We start from the raw sequence: 18,217 nt of genomic DNA, 5'->3' as shown, positions 1-18,217 counted from the left end.
CCAAATAATGGGTTTTATTGTGTGAAACACACAAGGATTCTGTTTTGCTAATGATGACAACTCTTTTAAAGATCAGAAAAGTAATTGGTTTTTTCTCATCAAATGTCACTGGATTCCTCGGCTGTCATTTTCTCCAGAAAAAATAATAAAAAAGGAGAAAAATATAGCCAAGGAATCCAGTAACATTTGAGGGCCATTGTTCCTACATTGCAGTAATGACAATAGCTCTTACATGATACATTTCTCTCTTACGGTGAAGAAGGGAGTTTCCTGGGTCTGGGTGGAAAGATGGGGGATTTACAGAAACCAAAAATATGGGATACAGAATTCTTACTATTTTGCTGCAGTTTTAGTCTTTAGGTTCAAGGTAAAGAGTCATTTCAAGCTTCCAGGTTGGATTTTAAAATAAAATGCCTGCAGCATGAACATGACCTGCTACTATATTTTGTGCTCATTTTGATAGCCCTTTTTTATCAGGGGGTGCTCTTTAGTGATGCGGAAAATAGTCTATAACAACGCCGTTGCAACATTGTCCTATTCCTTGATAATACTAAAATGTATGAACATAACAATTGCCACTTTGTATTTGCATGTTTGCCTGTTGCCTGCTATTATTTTCTGACAATTACCATCTTTCATTACAGTTTCTTCATTTACTCTGACAGTTACATGATAACTATAAAGTGATCAATCTTGATGAGCTAACCTTTACTCTCTTCCTTTTTATAGAGCCCCGGAGTTATGTTGAGTCAGTTGCCCGTACAGCTGCAACTGGTGGTGGTGCTCCCCCATCTCCCACCCAACCGCAGATCTATCATGTGGACACCCTAAGAAACGGAGGATACCCAAACACCTTTACCTCGCCAAGTCCCATTTCTACAAGCAGCCCAATACAGAGCACTGATGGGTAAGACAATGACGAACTCTGAAATTGCCTTTTGAGAACAAAGTTGTCCATTTGTGAGCTGCAGAAGATCCTTCACCAATGTTCCCAGGCATCTGTATTTTTTTTTCCAGAAATTCTTGTGTCACAGACTAATATGATAAACTGAACTTTTATGGTGACCCGCAGCTTTTCCAAACAAAAACTGCAGATTAGCAAAGTAAACTTTTCTTAAAGGGAACATGGAAACATACCTAGCTCTACTCTGTAAATGCCATTGTTTCCATGCACTGCACTGATGTAGGTCGACAAATGTTTAAGCAGCTGTAGGTAAGAGTGTTAGCTCTGTGTCACAAATTAGAGCTTACAGAGTACTGTTTACTCTTGCTGTTTCGCTAAGGAACAGTCTGATGTCTGATTGCTGCTGTAAAAATGCAGATACTGCTTTGTATTTATGTCACACTCTTCTCTAATTCTTGTGCTTTTTTCTATAATTCTTTACTGCAACACTTTTGCAGATAAAGCCTGTTTAAGTTTATGAATATATGGTCACTTCTATGTTCAGGTACCCTTTATGTATATTTTACAATTTGTTTTCTGCAGAGTATCTATTAGAAGCTGTCCTTCAGCAGAGAGCAGTGTTCGTCTGCCCACTCCCACCCAGCCATCCGTGGATTCCAGTTTCAGATCCACCAGTTTGTCTCAAGCTTCACCACAAAGCAGTTATCAGAATGCATCACCCATGCCTAGCATAGCACCCCATGCAGGCACTCCGATCAGCTCATATGATGGATACCCATTCAGCCCAAATAATGCTGTCACACAGACAGATGGTTTCTCTGGTCTCCCAGTTAGCACACTGTCCAGCCATGTTGTACATGGAAGCCCTCAGCCACTTCACAGAACAGTGGGCACAAACACACCTCCAAGCCCGGGATTTGGAAGAAGAGTCATCACCCCAACAATGTCTAATGCCCCTGCAAGCCCAAGCTTGAGCAGGCACCCATTGGCAGCACACAGTGTGGGAATTGTGCCACCAGGCAGTCCAAGCCTTGTTCGTCACCAGACTGTAATGACGGGAAGTTCACCGGTCGCCCCAGGAAGCCCCAGCTTGGAGAGACATGCCATTCCTGGGTACTCTACCCCTGAAGAACGGCGTCCAACACTGTCTAGGCAGAGCAGTGCTTCTGGATATCAGGCCCCATCCACCCCAAGTTTCCCAGTGTCGCCCGCATACTACCAAGGCATGAGCAGCCCCTCCTCCTCTTCGCCGGACTCCACCCTTTACCGCCAGGGAAGCCCCGTGCCACAGCCCTCACTGCCTGAAAAACGCAGAATGTCTTCTGGTGACAGGTCCAACAGTTTGCCAAACTACTCCACTCTCAATGGAAAAGCTTCTTCACCCATGTCTAGTGGCATGTCCAGCCCTAGTGGTGGCAGCACAATGGCATTTACCCACACGTTGCCAGACTTCTCCAAATTCTCAATGCCAGGTAAGAGTTCATGACCATCTACTTTATGGATTTGTTTTCACTACATGCATGATCTATGTTAAATGGTAAAGAAAATAAGTGACCCTATTGGCCACCTAAAGAGTTTTTTATTTTCGATAACCAACACCTGCCCATGTACAGGAAGGCACATGGTACATGAGTCTATACAAAAACACACAATTACTGCACTCTTATTCTAAAATAGTTTTCACCAACACCAATAGTGTTAGAAAGGAGGTGAATAGATGAAATGTTTTAGGTGGTGATTACTGATGATTGACCAAATGCTCCATCAAGCCTGTCTTTCTTTTCTTTTAACATTTTTTTTTAGTCTAGGTGATTATTAGTTGTTTTTGCATTTGCATGCTCATGCTTCAAGTATTCATGTAAGGGTCTGTTTTCCAGACAGCAGTCCAGAAACACGAGCGAATGTCAAGTTTGTGCAGGACACGTCCAAGTATTGGTACAAGCCTGACATTTCCAGAGACCAGGGTAAGTATAAAATCCTATTCACATTATTCAATTACAAATCCATAAAAAGATTGGTAAAAATCAAATACTAAAATAAAATTGCATTGAGTATAGAATAAGATATTGATGTATTAGAAAAAGCTATGCATACTAGCCAATGGTGAGTGAGGCTTAGAGGTGCAAAAAAAGAAACTTCTGGGTGCCTTTAATATCAGAGTCCCACTGCTGGCTGCATGTGTCTACAATGGAGAGAGGTGAATTAATTTCATCAAAGTAAAAAACTTACACATTCTAAAGCATCATGGTTTCCTTTTTTTTGAATTTTCAGCAATTGCTTTACTGAAGGACAAAGATCCAGGCGCCTTCATTATTCGAGATAGCCACTCATTCAGAGGAGCCTATGGACTCGCCATGAAGGTTGCCACACCACCTCCTAATACAGGCCAGCAGAGCAAGAAAGGTAATTACTGTGGGGGAAAATCAGTGTGTAATGAACTGACATGACTGAGCATTTCACTAAATCATTTCTCTGTTCTTCTAGGAGATGCCACAAATGAGCTGGTGAGGCATTTCCTCATAGAGACCAGCCCCCGAGGGGTGAAATTAAAGGGGTGTCCAAATGAACCCTATTTTGGTAAGCCTTAACTTTTAAATCAGTTATTTTTTTTACATTTAGCTTGTGTAAAACATTTGTTTTGAATTGCATTTGAATGTTTTACATACAAAGCTTATTCAATAAATCTCATTTTATCTTGACATTTGCAGAAAAAATAGATTCAACAGTATATTCACTTACCTATTACCATTTTTTTTTTCTGTAATAATAAACTTTGGGTTGATTAAGTCGGCTTTGTAAAAGCGACAAACAAAGAAAAAGTGAAGGTAGGAAACAGCTATAGTTAATGCTTATTCTATCTCTCTGCAGGTTGCCTCTCAGCACTGGTGTATCAGCATTCAATCACACCTCTGGCACTGCCCTGCAAGTTGGTCATACCCAGCAGAGGTAACAAGAAATTAGTGGAATCCTTGTACTTACCAATAACATTTTTAGATCTGCAGAAATCAACATTTGATTGGTTTCTTGGGCAATTCTTTTAACTTTCTGCTTTGGCTTTTAAACAGAAATTCAGTCAATAGTACTCAAAGTTGTGTACAAGGTAATAAATTCTTCTTCATCTCACCCCATCAGATCCCTCAGATGAAACCAGGGAAACCTCTACCCCGACCAACACAACCACGGACTTACTGAAACAAGGGGCAGGTAAGTGATTCTGCTTTAGGTATACATTCAGTTTTTATTCTTTTTTAATAAGTAATAAAGTAATACGTATGGGAAAAAGTTTTTGTTAAATGCTTGAAGACTTTATTTTGATGCAATTTGACAACTAAAATTTGGCAAAAATTGTTGTTATAAGTTAAAAATTTGTAGAATTTGGCTTCCTGTTGTAAATATATTTATACTTTTATTTATTATGGAATTTAGTGTATCATATCATACAATTAAAGGACAGCATGGGCCCACCTCCATATCTTCATTCTATCTATAGTATAAGTTGTGGATCATTTATTGTGCAATCAATGCTGAGACTTGTTTTTTAACAGCTAAAGAAAACCAGCAGTGCCCAGTCACTAGTAAAAACTATATGCTATATGGTTGTTCATCTGCTTACATAATTTTCTTTCCTTTCAGCCTGCAACGTCTTGTTTGTGAACTCAATCGATATGGAGTCACTGACCGGCCCCCAGGCCATCGCCAAGACCATTGCAGAGACACTGTCTGCTGACCCCCAACCCAATGCGACTATTGTTCACTTTAAAGTGTCCTCTCAAGGCATCACCCTGACCGACAATCAGAGAAAGTGAGTAGCTTGATGTATTAGAATACTTTTTTCTTGGCTGGGACCCAGCTGCTTGCAGAACCCAGCTGCTCCCATCATCTCCAAGAGGGCTATTCATTCATTTGATATGGAACCCCAACACAATAAGGCTATGAGCCTTGCATTATGGTGGACCACATAGGAAATTGCTGCATGTCTTTATATTGTTGTTTATATTGTTTGTTCCTGTGCCTTGGCATCACAATCAGAATTAAGGAGCTGCTTAACAACGTGTTGACACATTACACGTTAATGCAAGGGACACACACAGGAGTGGAGTATGAATAGATCCCAAAGCCCTACTACCCTTTTCAGAGCTCTGCTCATGTCTATTTCCAATGATATGAGGCATTAGAACCTCCACATCCTTCTTACTCTGAAATTTATCATAAATCATATCACATGTTGCTCCCTCCCCCCCTCTTCCCCGACCAGATCCCCCCCATGTTTTAATGGAAAGTAAAAGATTGTGAGCTGTACATTGTCCAAGTAATTACATTGTGTCATCTTTCTCTCCCGAACGCCATATAACACAGAACAGACTACTATAAAGTGTATTGTCAGGATGTGTCAGAGCAGACAGCTGTGTCGTATCATCTCAGGCTATATATCTATAGATGAACGGCCGTCCGCTTCCCAGCTGTTCCTCATCCCTTGGTGCTGGTCCAGCCATGCCGAGTCTTATTCTCCAGCACGTAACATACATTCCATAGCATCTAATGAATTGATTCAAGGCAGCCTGTGACCCCTGCACAGATCCAGAAATCTGCACGAGGATTCTTTATAGTACAAAAAAAGCGACACTTCTCTAATTCCCCCTTCTCTTTCCAAAATAACATTTACTGATTCGGGAAGTCCGAGTTTGTATCATCTGTCACCAGCTTAATTCGACAGGTCCCATAATGCATTGCCCTGAGATCTGTCAAGCATTCTGTGTGCTTGAAAATAAGTAAAACCCAATCACCAATTGGATATACAGAAATACAAATCCTTGTCCAGTTAAAACCGCTCTCATATTTGTATTTCATCTGCATGTATGACTTTATTATTGAGATTGCAGAGAATGATCTCTGAAATATTTTATCCCTCTTAGGCTTTTCTTCCGGAGACACTATCCACTGAACACAATCACATTCTGTGACCTGGATCCACAGGAGAGGAAGTGAGTACCCAGAAATCTGTGTCCATATAATGTACAATATTATATAAGAACACAACACGCTGACTGCTCAGACTGCCTGACCTGGAAAATAGTCATCGGAGTCCAGTGCCAATTAAAACGATGGCACAGCTGATCCAACTGAATGTAACCCAGTCAGTAAAGAATACACCCTGCACAGTGTTCTGCATTCTGCCTTTACCAGTACAATGGGCCTTTCCGTTCCAAAGGGTGATGTGCCATCAGCCATTGAATCCCATAGTCCACTAAAAACATAGGGGCAGAATATTCATATACAGCATCTCCGCTGACCACTGATCATTATCCCAATGTAGGATATACATGAAGAGACAAAGGCCTAGATGATGCTGGATGTTCTCCCGCCATAAAATGAAGTGGGCTGTACCTGATTCCAGTCCACATTGTGCATAGCTCACAGTGTGCAGTAATAATGATGTATTCAGTGCAGAAGAGGAGCCAGTGCATTTGTGCAAGACTGGAGATAATAGGAGTAGGTGCAGGAACAGCATTGCTCCCACAGACTCACCCACTGATGTAGATTATAGGATAAAATATATTAGGAATACATCCCCATGCAGACATTATTGAGCTCTCTGTACTAATCAGCATTTTTTTTTTGCTTCTCCAGGTGGATGAAGACAGATGGAAGCCAAGCAAAGTAAGTGATGGTCCTTTTTGTTTCGAAATAGCAATACAAGGGTTTTTCATGGGTGTTCTGTGATCATTGTCAGGCATCGCTACAGCTCAAAAAATTTTAAATAAACAGGGTAAATTCATTGCAAATGCTTAAAAACAAAAGGTGCGTAAAAAAAGCATCTACAGTGCCACCATGGTGCAATAAAGACTGGCTCCCTATTTGGAAGCAGTTATCCCCCTGTAGAGGTCCAACACACCCTGATGGTTTAGGGATAGAGCCCTCCAATAATTAGAGATCATGAGATTTGCTGATGAGCTTGGATTGGCAGAGTATTTATAATTATTGTAAGTGATAACCAATATTACACTACCATTAATGTGTCCATTTTGCTACTTCGCTCTCAGGCTCTTCGGCTTCGTAGCCCGAAAACAAGGGAGCACGACAGACAACGTATGCCACCTGTTCGCAGAGTTGGACCCCAACCAGCCGGCCACTGCCATAGTCAATTTCGTCTCCCGGGTGATTGGCTTACAGAAAAGATGAATGCGCCCCGCACCACCCACAAACATGTCATCTCCTCCTGTTCATGAACCAGTCTGAACTTTGCTACAAAGACTCTTGAAGAAGGCGAGAGAGCAAGTGCATTGTGGGAAATTGCAAGTGATTAAAGGGGGCCATTTCTGCTTGGAAATGAAAAGGAAAAAAAAAAGGAAAATAAAAAGACACAAATGCGGAAACTTTCGATATCCCAATTTTCCTGAAGAAGCGTCAGAAAATGACTTTTCAAATTTTTGGGTCACTTATCAGCCTGCTCGTTATTATTACGATTCTGCAAATACTAAAAGGGCATACTCGGCTAAGTGCATATATAAACCTATCTAGCATACACAGAATTTATAAGGAATTTTAGAAGAATATATAAGGCTATATTTTGTATAAATGCATCAAGAGTACAAAGCTACCTATATTTACTGTCTTTTTAAAAAACATGAACTGTATCAAGCAGGGATCGTGGAGGAAGACCATGTTATATAAAAGCTTTTCTACCTTCTCTTTTTTTTTTGGCACTTCTGTAAAATTTTAGGACTTTGCACTAATGTACCTTGGCGAGCAATTTTGTCATATGATGACACCTAGTGGTCAAAATGAAGTCTGCAACGGAATTGATTTTTGGCTTACAACCCATGGACTTGACACCCACAAAGATTAATTTTTTTTGTACATACCGGTGTTATGGTAGCAAAAAACAAATATAAAAGTATCTGTGACATTATCAGATTTTTATTTCCCAATGTGCCCGGGTTAAATGGAAGGGTAATGTAGCGCCGCAGGTCATTTCCCTTTTACTTTCCCAGCACCCAATGAAACTACATATCCAATTGTGCATCGACAATGTAGTTACGGTTGTGGGCATTCAATGGGCAGTGTCAGGGGAGTAGGCAAAAAATACTTCTGGCTTGCTTTGGCAGGCCAGGGACAGGGCAGGCGGACTGATTAAAAAAGAATTATAACAATATCACCCTTCTAAACCCTACATGAACACGATGGCCCTAAAAACTACACAAGGTTGTGAGGGCCCCGGTCCCTGAGCTGACCATGCTTGTAACAAATGACCACAGGTACAATAATGCCAGAGATCAGCTTTAAAATAAGCATTTCTCTTTTTTAAAAAAAAAAATGTTTAAGGAGACAGTAAATCAAGGTTTAGCCCACATATCTGTATTGTGCTTTAAAACCTGCTGCAAGGAAATTTTTTAATATTTACTAAACAAGTTTATTTTAACAGGTAAATTTTTTATTTGCCCCAATGTGTCGAATCCTTTTGCAGAACATTCTTTTCCCTGGGTTTGGGTTAAATCATTGAATACAAATACGTCAATGTTATGTAACCTTTATCCACCAATTGGGTCAATGCTCTTTTAAAAGGCAGTCAAGGATTGGTTGATGAGGTTCAATATACATATGTAGAGACATCCTAATGAATTCAGCTCGGTTTACTATAGGAAATATTGCTTTCTTGGGATCAGGATGTCATTGTTAAACCTGAGCTGATAATGTGAGGGTTACAGGTCACATGGGCCAATTATTCACAGCAATAACCCTTTTTTAAAAGCTATTTCTTGCTTATTAAGAATAAGCAATAACATTTTTTTTAAATTTTAGCAGCAATAGGATCACCATTGACAATCATTCTTTATGGGTTGAGCTACAAAATGCTGATGAAGCATTGTGAATGGCTGGCACCAGCCCATGTGACCTGGCCCCAAGGGTTGGAGACACAGAGATGCAAAAAAGAACTGTCTGTATTACCATACAGCCAGCAGATTTAAACTTTTAATGTTCCCAAATTAAAGGGAATCTGTTGCAAACCAAGAAACAAACCTCCAAAGCAAGAAGCCACCCTCTGATGCCTGGGCTGCATTCTATTTCGGTTACAGTGAAGCTGAACATGTTTAGCTTCACTGCATGTCATGGAACTGCCCCAAAACTAGCCAGTCCTGGAGATAGAGAGTGTTAGCCCTCATCTGAGAGTTCTCAGTAAGTTTTTTCACTTTTATAAATGGCCTTCTCTAACAACGCCTATGTCTCTGACCCACTTCATTCAATGTTCATTGATTTATTCACATCCAGGTGGAATCATTCATCAATTATTTATATTTACTCCTTCACGCTAACTGATGCTTTCAGTATATGCAATTTGGACTACTAAGAGCACTGCTTTTTTATTTTATTAGCTACATGTGACCTTATTATGTAGCGTTGGCTGTTTGGTTGGAACTCTAAGTCCCAGAAAGACTGCTGCCGATGCTAATTTCACTCCAGCCACGGAACCAACAATCACCTATCCTTGCCTTAAAAACGACCGTGCTGTACCTAGCGGCTTTGTTACTGTACTACTGAATCCGTGTTTCTGGGGCTCGTCTATGATATGTATGATAGATTAAGTTTTTGCTACAAAGAAACTGTAAATGAAATAACTGCTATATCCCCCAACGCTTAACCCAGCCAGTTCAGTATGGAGCAGGTTTACTTCACTTTGTACAAAGCTATTCGTAGAAAGAGCAGAACATAACCCTGAATTCTGCAGACACACCTATGTGTCTGGCCCCCTTTAGACATTCAATGAACTTGCTCCATTAATCGATGTAGTTAATGTTTTTTTAAAACAAACACGTCTGATTCGCTTCAATATACCTGCAGCCTATCCAACGCATTCTGGTTATTTTTGTTACAAAAATGTGCTGTACCTGCTTTGTCTCTCATGTCATCGGCACATATGTACCCCCATACAGGTTAATCACTCGTCATTAAATTCCATGTTGTTGTATTATCATTAAGTCTAATTTCCATGCAAACCCTACCGTACAGTATTAACTCTTTGCATGTTACTTGTGTGATCGTACAGTTTACTAAGGCACCTAGATATGGACAGATAAGATCTACTAAAGTGCAAGAAAGTCAATGAATCTTTGGAACTTCTTTGTATCCATTGGCCAGCTTTGTGACTAAATTAAAACCCCACTAAGCATTCTGGGTGCATCAGAGCAAAGCCCTGTAGCAGAAAACCTATCGCTGCTGCAGAGAAGGATCCTTGCTCTCCATGTTGAAGCAGTGGTCCGTCTTCAGAGATCCGGCTTCAGAGATCCGGCATGCCCTATGCTTAGTCAGAGCTATACGTTTGCAATCAGCAAAGCTCATACTGATTGGACATTTCTGGCTGAGCAGGGGGCATGCCAGAGAGAGACCATTGGTTTCATACAAAGTGCAAGGATCCTTCTCTGCAGCATGCTGATACATGACACACATTCCTACAGAAACTATAACACAGCTTTTATATCGGTGCTCCTGGAATTAATTTAGTTAACTTACACTTTAAATGGTTGCTTTATTCGAACCAATAATATATTTTCATGATCTGTCTACATTCGTAGGATTATTAGATACAAATGATCAATGCTGCAATCCATATAATATATATATAAAGACTATTTAAAATATGTCCATACGGATAAATACAATATATGCACCAATTCAAGTTTCAGATTGTGCTGAATATACAATTGTCTTATAAAGTATATATTTAGTATGAAATTAAATATGAATATTCATTTAGACATATTGGTGATTTTTTTTTTCTTGCACCGTTCTTGTACTTTAGTAGATCTCCGTCTTTTATTGCAATAACCGATTTGTAAATTCTATACAATGTCATTGCCCTGCTTCATTTTTTATAGTGTTATTAATCCTTACAGTTATAAGCTTGGCCTACAGTGGAGGCAATTTTAAGATCTTTTTTGTTTAACTTTGTTTTTTATTCCTTTTCTGGATCCTCCCCTGGTAGATTCTTTGCTAAACCTGCTGCAGAAATGATTCGGCGTTAAAACAATCCTTATGTCTAATTCTGTTACTAGTTACTAATGATCTTTTTATCCCCAGTTATGTCAAGAAGGACTTAGCATGTGAGAAGGTTTCAGAGAAGGGCAAATCTTTTGGGAGGCGTGAGTGTGTGCATTTTTTTATTTTTTGTGTGTTTACATGTGGGAGCTAAACAAAGTCGTTCTTTATTAGCTTGTGTAAAAATGGCACTGCTGTAACCCTGTGCACCCCTTGTGTGCATTGTAATAGACCACCGCAGAGCAGGGAACAGTCTCACTATGAGCCTCATAGGGCTCCTTGTGTGCAGACATCAGGAGAAGACAGTCAGGGTGCAAAGGGTTAGAGTTGCATGCCAAAGGAAATACCCTGTGTTGCCCCTTTTGGGCTGGAAAGGGGGCATTTTTTGCCCTTTTGTCTAGCCACAAAGGGGATTTCAGAGTGGAAGACTCAATGCAGTGTGTAGAAGAGGGCTGGTTTATGTGTTACTAATGAAGAGATAACCTGTTGTTTTTTTATGTGTAGCAAGCTTAGCACATGGCCTCTGTGATATCCAAATATCCAAAAATGAGGGTCATGTTCTGTGCTTTGCTTTCAGCCAAGGGGTAACTAATTCTCAGCATTGAAATACTATTATTACAAAAGCTATTAAATCTCTTGTTATATAGTTGCTGTTTTTGCTACCCTTGGGTATGACTGAGCTGTCTACATTGGATAATGTATCCAAGAGCAAAATTCCGTGACTCTACTTGATGAAAGACAGACATACAGATAAACGCTAATTACTGTATGTCAATAGATAGTATGTAGAAGTCAATAAATGAAACCTTTGAATTTGAAAATCTCCTGTTATAGGAAGAGCCTGTACCCATAAGCAATTGTTTTGTTTTTCACTGTTCCTATGATTCACCATTCCCATTCTATAGATCTTGAAGTTTTATATTATATATTGGACTTGTATTTAGGGGACAGTATTCTAGTTAAAAGGGGGCTTCAGAACTATAATGGTTGGTGGTGTGTAAGTGACCAGGCGGCCACTTGATTGAAAACAGAAACTCAAAAGCTGAACTCCAGGCTGATATAAACAAAACCACAAATAAATGTAGCAATAAATTTATTTCACAGCATTTTTTCTGGGTAAAACTAGTATGACTAGCTGCATTCCATAGGGCAGAATTTTATTGAATTCCATTGATTTCAGTCTTATGATATCCCCTGTAGTCCACATTGAAGAATAAGGAGCAGCACCTGGGACCTTTTAAATGTGCTGCATATACGTGTGCTGAAAAGGAGAGAACAGAGGAATGAGACCCTATAGGTGTACTGCTGCTCATTTACTGTGCAAGGGTTGTGAAGATGACCTATCTGTGTTGCTTCACTGCAGTAATCAGCTTCCCCCTAGCTGTGATTTTTGCAAAGTTGTGCAAAACTTAATACTGGGTAATCAGAAGTACAAATATGTCAGCAGGTTATTTGTGGTTTGCCTGGAGTTCAGATTTGCATTTTTAAGAATCATGGGCCATGCCATGTGCTGCAGAAGAGATGCCATGTGGGAACTTTTAGATTCCAAACAGCTGTGGGGCTGGAGGTGGCCTTGTGTAAAAAGCTTGAAAATCTTGATTTTGGTTCATTCCATGCCTCTTCCATAAGTATTAAAAAAAACAGACTAGAATGCAGAGAATATTTCTTTTTAAGTCAAGGTGCCAGGCTGTACGACCTGCCAGATGGACCTGCCAGGTGGATTTTTTGGCCATGTGAACTTCGCCAACCTTGAGGTCACTATCCCGTTCCCTCCTCCAGTGGCCATGAAAGCAGAATAATCCACCTGAATTTATTATTGTAGTCAGCTGAGTGCTGAATGAAAATGTAGCCTATAGAGTCACTGTGCCTTTACATATATGATGTGACAGCACTTTTCTTACACATGCATGTGAACTCACACACACGGACAGAGTATTTTATGGGAGAGGGGGGCAGATGGAACCACACACGCACTTGCCACCGAGGATCGTGGTCCTAATAGGGAGATCTTCTCGCAGCTCAGCTGGGGTTGCAGATTTAGGTCATCCCAGCAACAGAAAAGCCACATTGCTGTATAGCTTGCTCGACACTGGACACACAAACCTTGTAATATAGAAAAGTCAGTAACCAAAGACACTTCTTTCTCGAGAAGCCATGTTGCCTTGCTTTGCCTTAAGTGTTCTTTTGCTGGAGATGTGGTCATGCTATTGCTTAGGCTCCTGAATCAAAAAACGAGGTTGGTATTGATGTACATGGTCTTTATATATGAGTATAAGGTGTAAGTATAACTAACAAGATTTTTTTGCACACAAGAAGAGATGTTATATTGACCATTAGACCATGAAATTTATAGAATCACACAAGCAGAGTTGACTTTATGTCCTCACTACGATCTAGTCTATTGTAGGACTTCATAGACAACAGATGTCCAATTCTGAGGACAAGATGAGTTAAGAGTAGACAGCTTTGGGTCTTTAGATTAGCAAAATAGAGAGCCCTGGGCTCCCTGGGTTCCAAGTATCATTCTCTATGCCAATCCTGAAAATGTTGACTTGGGTTAATCTGGAACTCTAGCCAGCCAAAGTTTAGATAATTCCAGGAAATGCAACTCATGGCAGTTGGTTATACCAACAGATGTCTGACCATTGCCAACTTCTCTTGTTTCCTAGAACTCTCAGGTATGAAATTTACGATTTGTGATTTCTATGTAAGAATGTTTTAGATTTCCTCTGCAATAAATTCTCAGACACCATATCTAAGGAACGATCCTGATGAGGAGGTGGAAACTGATAATGAAGAGTATGACTTCTGTCTTTATCCCTCCTGTTGTATGAGTTCTGAATAACCCTACAGATATTCCACATCTTGCTAGCCACTCACATTTGCTGCAAGCCAATGAAAACACCAATTTCCTTCCTATGCCCCCTCTGTGCCACGTCTTTGGTCGTTGACTCTCTGGTTGGTATCAGAGCTATTGGTTTTGATGGTCCCTCTACCAGCCACAGGGTAAGACCTAGCTGCTGCACCAAACTTTGCTAAAAACTTGCCACTTGCAAAAAGACTTACGCCTTAATGGACTAGTGCCGCTTTCCGTTCTTGTGGAAGCATTGATTCTTAACTCACTTACTTTATATATTTTGCCTCACAACCTATCAACAGCAACCAATAACCAAAAGTGTTGAAAAAAAAGAAAAATGCAAAAAACTTAAAAAGTATGCAAATAAAAAAAATATAAAAAAGGAAGAGAATACCCCCTCTCTGTATTTATATAGATGGAAATATACTTTATATTTTGTATCCATGTCCTCCTATTGTTATCACTTGTACAAAATATATATATATGCCTATTTTGGCTTTTGTTGAATAGAATATTAGACTCTTTTTGCTTCCACTTTTCTGTTTGTACAGATGTCTGTAATTCTTTGCATATTATTGTATGGCTTTGTCAGTGATAACATCATATAAAATATACTTTTGCTTGGAATAGCTTGTTGTCTCTTTATTTTAGAATAAAAGTAAAGTGGGATCACGGGTGATTTATTTAAAATGCTTTCCTATGGGGCTTTCCCGAAATGTAACATGTGGTGGGTCATTAAAATGTCTTCTTGAACACATTTGCAATTTTTTTTTAGATTTCCATTGCCAAAGCTCTTGAAATATCTAATGTATCTATTACACTTACCTCCTCCTTACTAAAACTTTGGCTCCTCCCTCCTGTGCATGTGGGCAGTTCTGACCACCAGGCGTGCCTGCTCCTCCAGATTTATTCAGTATCGCCCCTCCCGCCAGCTAATCTAGAGATGGCCTCTTAGTAGCCTTTGGCTATTTAGCTGGCTCAGACACAGCTCTCAGTGTTCGTGCAACATATCTCCACTAATACCGAGCCCCCTAGCTCTGCTGAGCATTTCCTTTTCACCTGTCCCTTAATTGAGTTTTTCCCAGTTTAGCTCCCGTGTTAACCCCTTGTTTTTCAGTATGTTTCCTTGTCTATTCCCTTGTGCTCTTCCAGTGTTCCCTTGTGTTTTTGGTGACACCTATGTCACTAATGCTTCCTGTCTCTTCCTGGGTTCTTACCCCTGCCAACCTGGTAGCAGCCTGCAGCACATCATACTCACCTTTAGAAGCCCTGGAGAAAAGCTGCTTCCTAGACTTTGAGCCTTTGCCCCTCTTGAAATACATTTCAGGCCTCTGGGAACCCCTGCTATAATGACCATAACCACTGCTCACAGTATATTAGCATGATGGTCAGTGGGATGAAAACCTCTTACATTGCTGGCCATTGAGAAGAATGTCACCCCCACAGATAGCCAAAATGGTCATTGGGGTCACTTAAACTGACCTGAGAGGTACAAATTGCTTATTGTTTAAGGAATCCCTGGCAATCTCTTAAGGGACATGCTTTCTTTTTCAATGTTTTTCGAGATTGAAAAAAAAAAAGGTTGTACTCTTATTTTGCTCTGATCATAACCAATAGAGATCAATAAATAAATAAAACCTGCAGGAAATATATTGCAGCTTAATAAAAACTTGGGTCTATTGAGATCAGTTAAAAAGTCCAGTCACTTCATTACTTTTCATATATAGACATCTTTAGGTTTTTCAAGACAACAGATATCCAAAGCTGAGGGCAGTGAGAAGATGAAGAACTGCTACTGTATGGGCTCTATTCATAAAATGGAATCTTCCAGGTCCATGTGATTCAATGGCAGTAATTGATTCCCACCAGAGAACGTTTGAGGGAATGTTTTTTAAATAGAGCGTCATCTGATACTTTAGGATAAACAACATTTTAGGACAAAGTTTTCCATGGTCTTCTCCCTTCTTTTTTGCACAAGCAGTATGGATACAGAGGGTTTTAGCAATATGCCAGGACAATTAAGTAAATTTAATAAAAATCTTTAAAGGTTAGAAAAAAAATGGAACAAAGAAAACAGTCATAAATGATGATCCATGGTAGAGAACATACATGGTATCCAAAACTAAATTCCGAATGGTTGCTGTATCATGGTTGCTGAGCAATGCCAAATCACTTTCACAAAAATAACTAATGGAAATTCCTCTTTTAGAAATAAACAATATCTGCCTGGATTCAGCATGGCCTCATTGACTTTGTAGGCCCTGCCTGGTATGTGGCAGCATAATGTCCTCACCATCAGAAGCTCTGTAGAAAACCTGAGAGGTACGTAGACTCTGCACCTCAATCTTTGCAGTGCCAAACAAGCAAGTTGGTGCCTATTATTTTTGGAGTGGGTCTCCAAATGATGGGTCCTAATCCAAATTGTGACAAAGCATATGTGGACTTCTCTTTAAATTATCAAGTTCAGGGTTTTCATTGTTGGATACTACACTGCATACATAGACAACTGTTGCAGAACCTTGTTGCAGAAATTCGGGGAAGATCCATTTCCAGCAAAACATTGTCCCTGTGCACAAAGCCAGCTCCATAAAGACATGGGGATTGGTTCATCAAAGCTCTCTTAGCCTGAGATGATAGGCTATTGAAGGTAAAGCTGGGTGATTTAGCCAGCGTGAAATGGATCTTCTGTAGATTGAAAGCATTTGCAAAAAAACAGCAAATCATATTGAGAAATCCATTCTAGGTTTGCTGGATCACCCAAGTTCACCCATGATAGTCTATCTTCTCCAGCCTCAGAGAGTTTTAATAAATCAGAATATTGATGAGAGCATGCTGGTTTGGAGGACATATGGAGCATTTAACAATACATATGTATTAGGTTACAAAATACTAAAATAACATAGTGGTTCTGATTGTTGATCACCAAGACTCTCCCATGATAGTCTATATTCAACTGTTTTGGAGAGTTATAATAAATTAGGTCCAGTATGTCTAATTTAAGTAAAGAAACGGAAACATGCCCGTTACCGATTGCTACCCATCCCATACCTATACTTGCTTCATTTGATAATCTATTCTGGTAAAAAAAAAATGTGATTCTTATATTGCTATGGACAAAGACAATTTTTTGATAAGGCCCCATGCTCTTCGGGGCAGGGTCCTCTCCTCCTGTATCACTGTCTGTATTAGTCTGTCATTTGGAATCCCTATTTAATGTACAGCACTGCGTAATATGTTGGCGCTATATAAATCCTGTTTATTAATAATAATAATAATAATATTTCTTCTGCTTGCACAAAGCCAAACAATACGAAACCCTAACCTGATAGAAATCCTTAGCCTGCATTTTACTTATACACCACAAGGAGGCTCTGTGGGATTAGATAAATGATTTCCTCTAAAACTTTTTTTCCAGACTAGATTTGAGTAAATGGTTTATATCTTCAAATAATACTGTGCAAAAAAGCCATGCAAATGTTGGAGTTCCAGTAAAACAGCAGCTGTGGATAAGGACCAGGTTCAAGAAACACAGATATATTATATTCCTTTATAAACCAACAGTCAATTCTTCAGTAGATTATAGAATGCATACACCATAGCAATCATTTACATTAAACAGAACACAGACACCAAGTGTCTCTTATTTGGAGACATTATCCGGTCTTTAGGATCCAAATACCCTTTTTCTACTCAGTTGTCCTTCTTTTTTATATCTATAAAATGTATGTATGTACAGTTAGGTCCATAAATGTTTGGACAGAGACAACTTTTTTCTAATTTTGGTTCTGTACATTACCACAATTAATTTTAAAGGAAACAACACAATCACTTCAATTCAGGGGCTCAAAAGTAATTGGACAATTGACTGAAAAGCTATTTCATGGGCTGGTGTGGGAAATTCCTTCTTTATGTCATTATCAATTAAGCAGATAAAAGGCCTGGAGTTAATTGGCCTGGAGTTAATTGGGGGGGGGTATTTGTATGCGGAAGAGTTTGCTGTGAACAGACAACATGCAGTCAAAGGAGCTCTCTATTCAGGTGAAACAAGCCATCCTTAAGCTGCAAAAACAGAAAAAAAAAAAACATCAGAGAAATTGCTACAATATTAGGAGTGGCAAAATCTACAGTTTGGTACATCATGGGAAAGAAACAAAGCACTGGTGACCTCAGCAACGCCAAAAGACCTGGACGTCCACGGAAGACAACAGTGGTGGATGATCACAGAATCATTTCCATGGTGAAGAGAAACCCCTTCACAACAGCCAACCAAGTGAACAACACTCTCCGGGAAGTAGGGGTATCGATATCCAAGTCTACCATAAAGAGAAGACTGCATGAAAGTAAATACAGAGGGTGCACTGCAAGGTGCAAGACACTCATAAGCCTCAAGAATAAAAAGGCTAGATTGGACTTTGCTCAAAAAC

The 18,217-nt window shown here is 39.7% G+C and overlaps 1 protein-coding gene across 7 annotated transcripts in view; it reads left to right on the top strand.

Annotated features, from left to right (window-relative positions):
- TNS1 (tensin 1) overlaps window positions 1-14,420 on the top strand; it is a 271,239-nt gene extending 256,819 nt beyond the window's left edge. For all 7 annotated transcript variants that reach the window (XM_072417966.1, XM_072417968.1, XM_072417970.1 and 4 more), the window contains 11 exons: window positions 730-907; window positions 1,487-2,376; window positions 2,782-2,868; window positions 3,176-3,307; window positions 3,389-3,481; window positions 3,773-3,850; window positions 4,037-4,108; window positions 4,538-4,706; window positions 5,818-5,886; window positions 6,533-6,562; window positions 6,946-14,420. In XM_072417966.1, the coding sequence (XP_072274067.1) occupies window positions 730-907; window positions 1,487-2,376; window positions 2,782-2,868; window positions 3,176-3,307; window positions 3,389-3,481; window positions 3,773-3,850; window positions 4,037-4,108; window positions 4,538-4,706; window positions 5,818-5,886; window positions 6,533-6,562; window positions 6,946-7,084 (1,937 nt within the window). In that variant the 3' untranslated portion in view covers window positions 7,085-14,420. The remainder of the gene's footprint in view (window positions 1-729; window positions 908-1,486; window positions 2,377-2,781; window positions 2,869-3,175; window positions 3,308-3,388; window positions 3,482-3,772; window positions 3,851-4,036; window positions 4,109-4,537; window positions 4,707-5,817; window positions 5,887-6,532; window positions 6,563-6,945) is intronic.
- The last annotated feature ends 3,797 nt before the right edge of the window (window positions 14,421-18,217 follow it).

The sequence above is a fragment of the Pyxicephalus adspersus genome, chromosome 7 (genome assembly GCF_032062135.1).
Source record: "Pyxicephalus adspersus chromosome 7, UCB_Pads_2.0, whole genome shotgun sequence".
Taxonomy (NCBI): Eukaryota; Metazoa; Chordata; class Amphibia; order Anura; family Pyxicephalidae; genus Pyxicephalus; species Pyxicephalus adspersus.
This window is presented reverse-complemented; position numbering and strand designations above follow the sequence as displayed.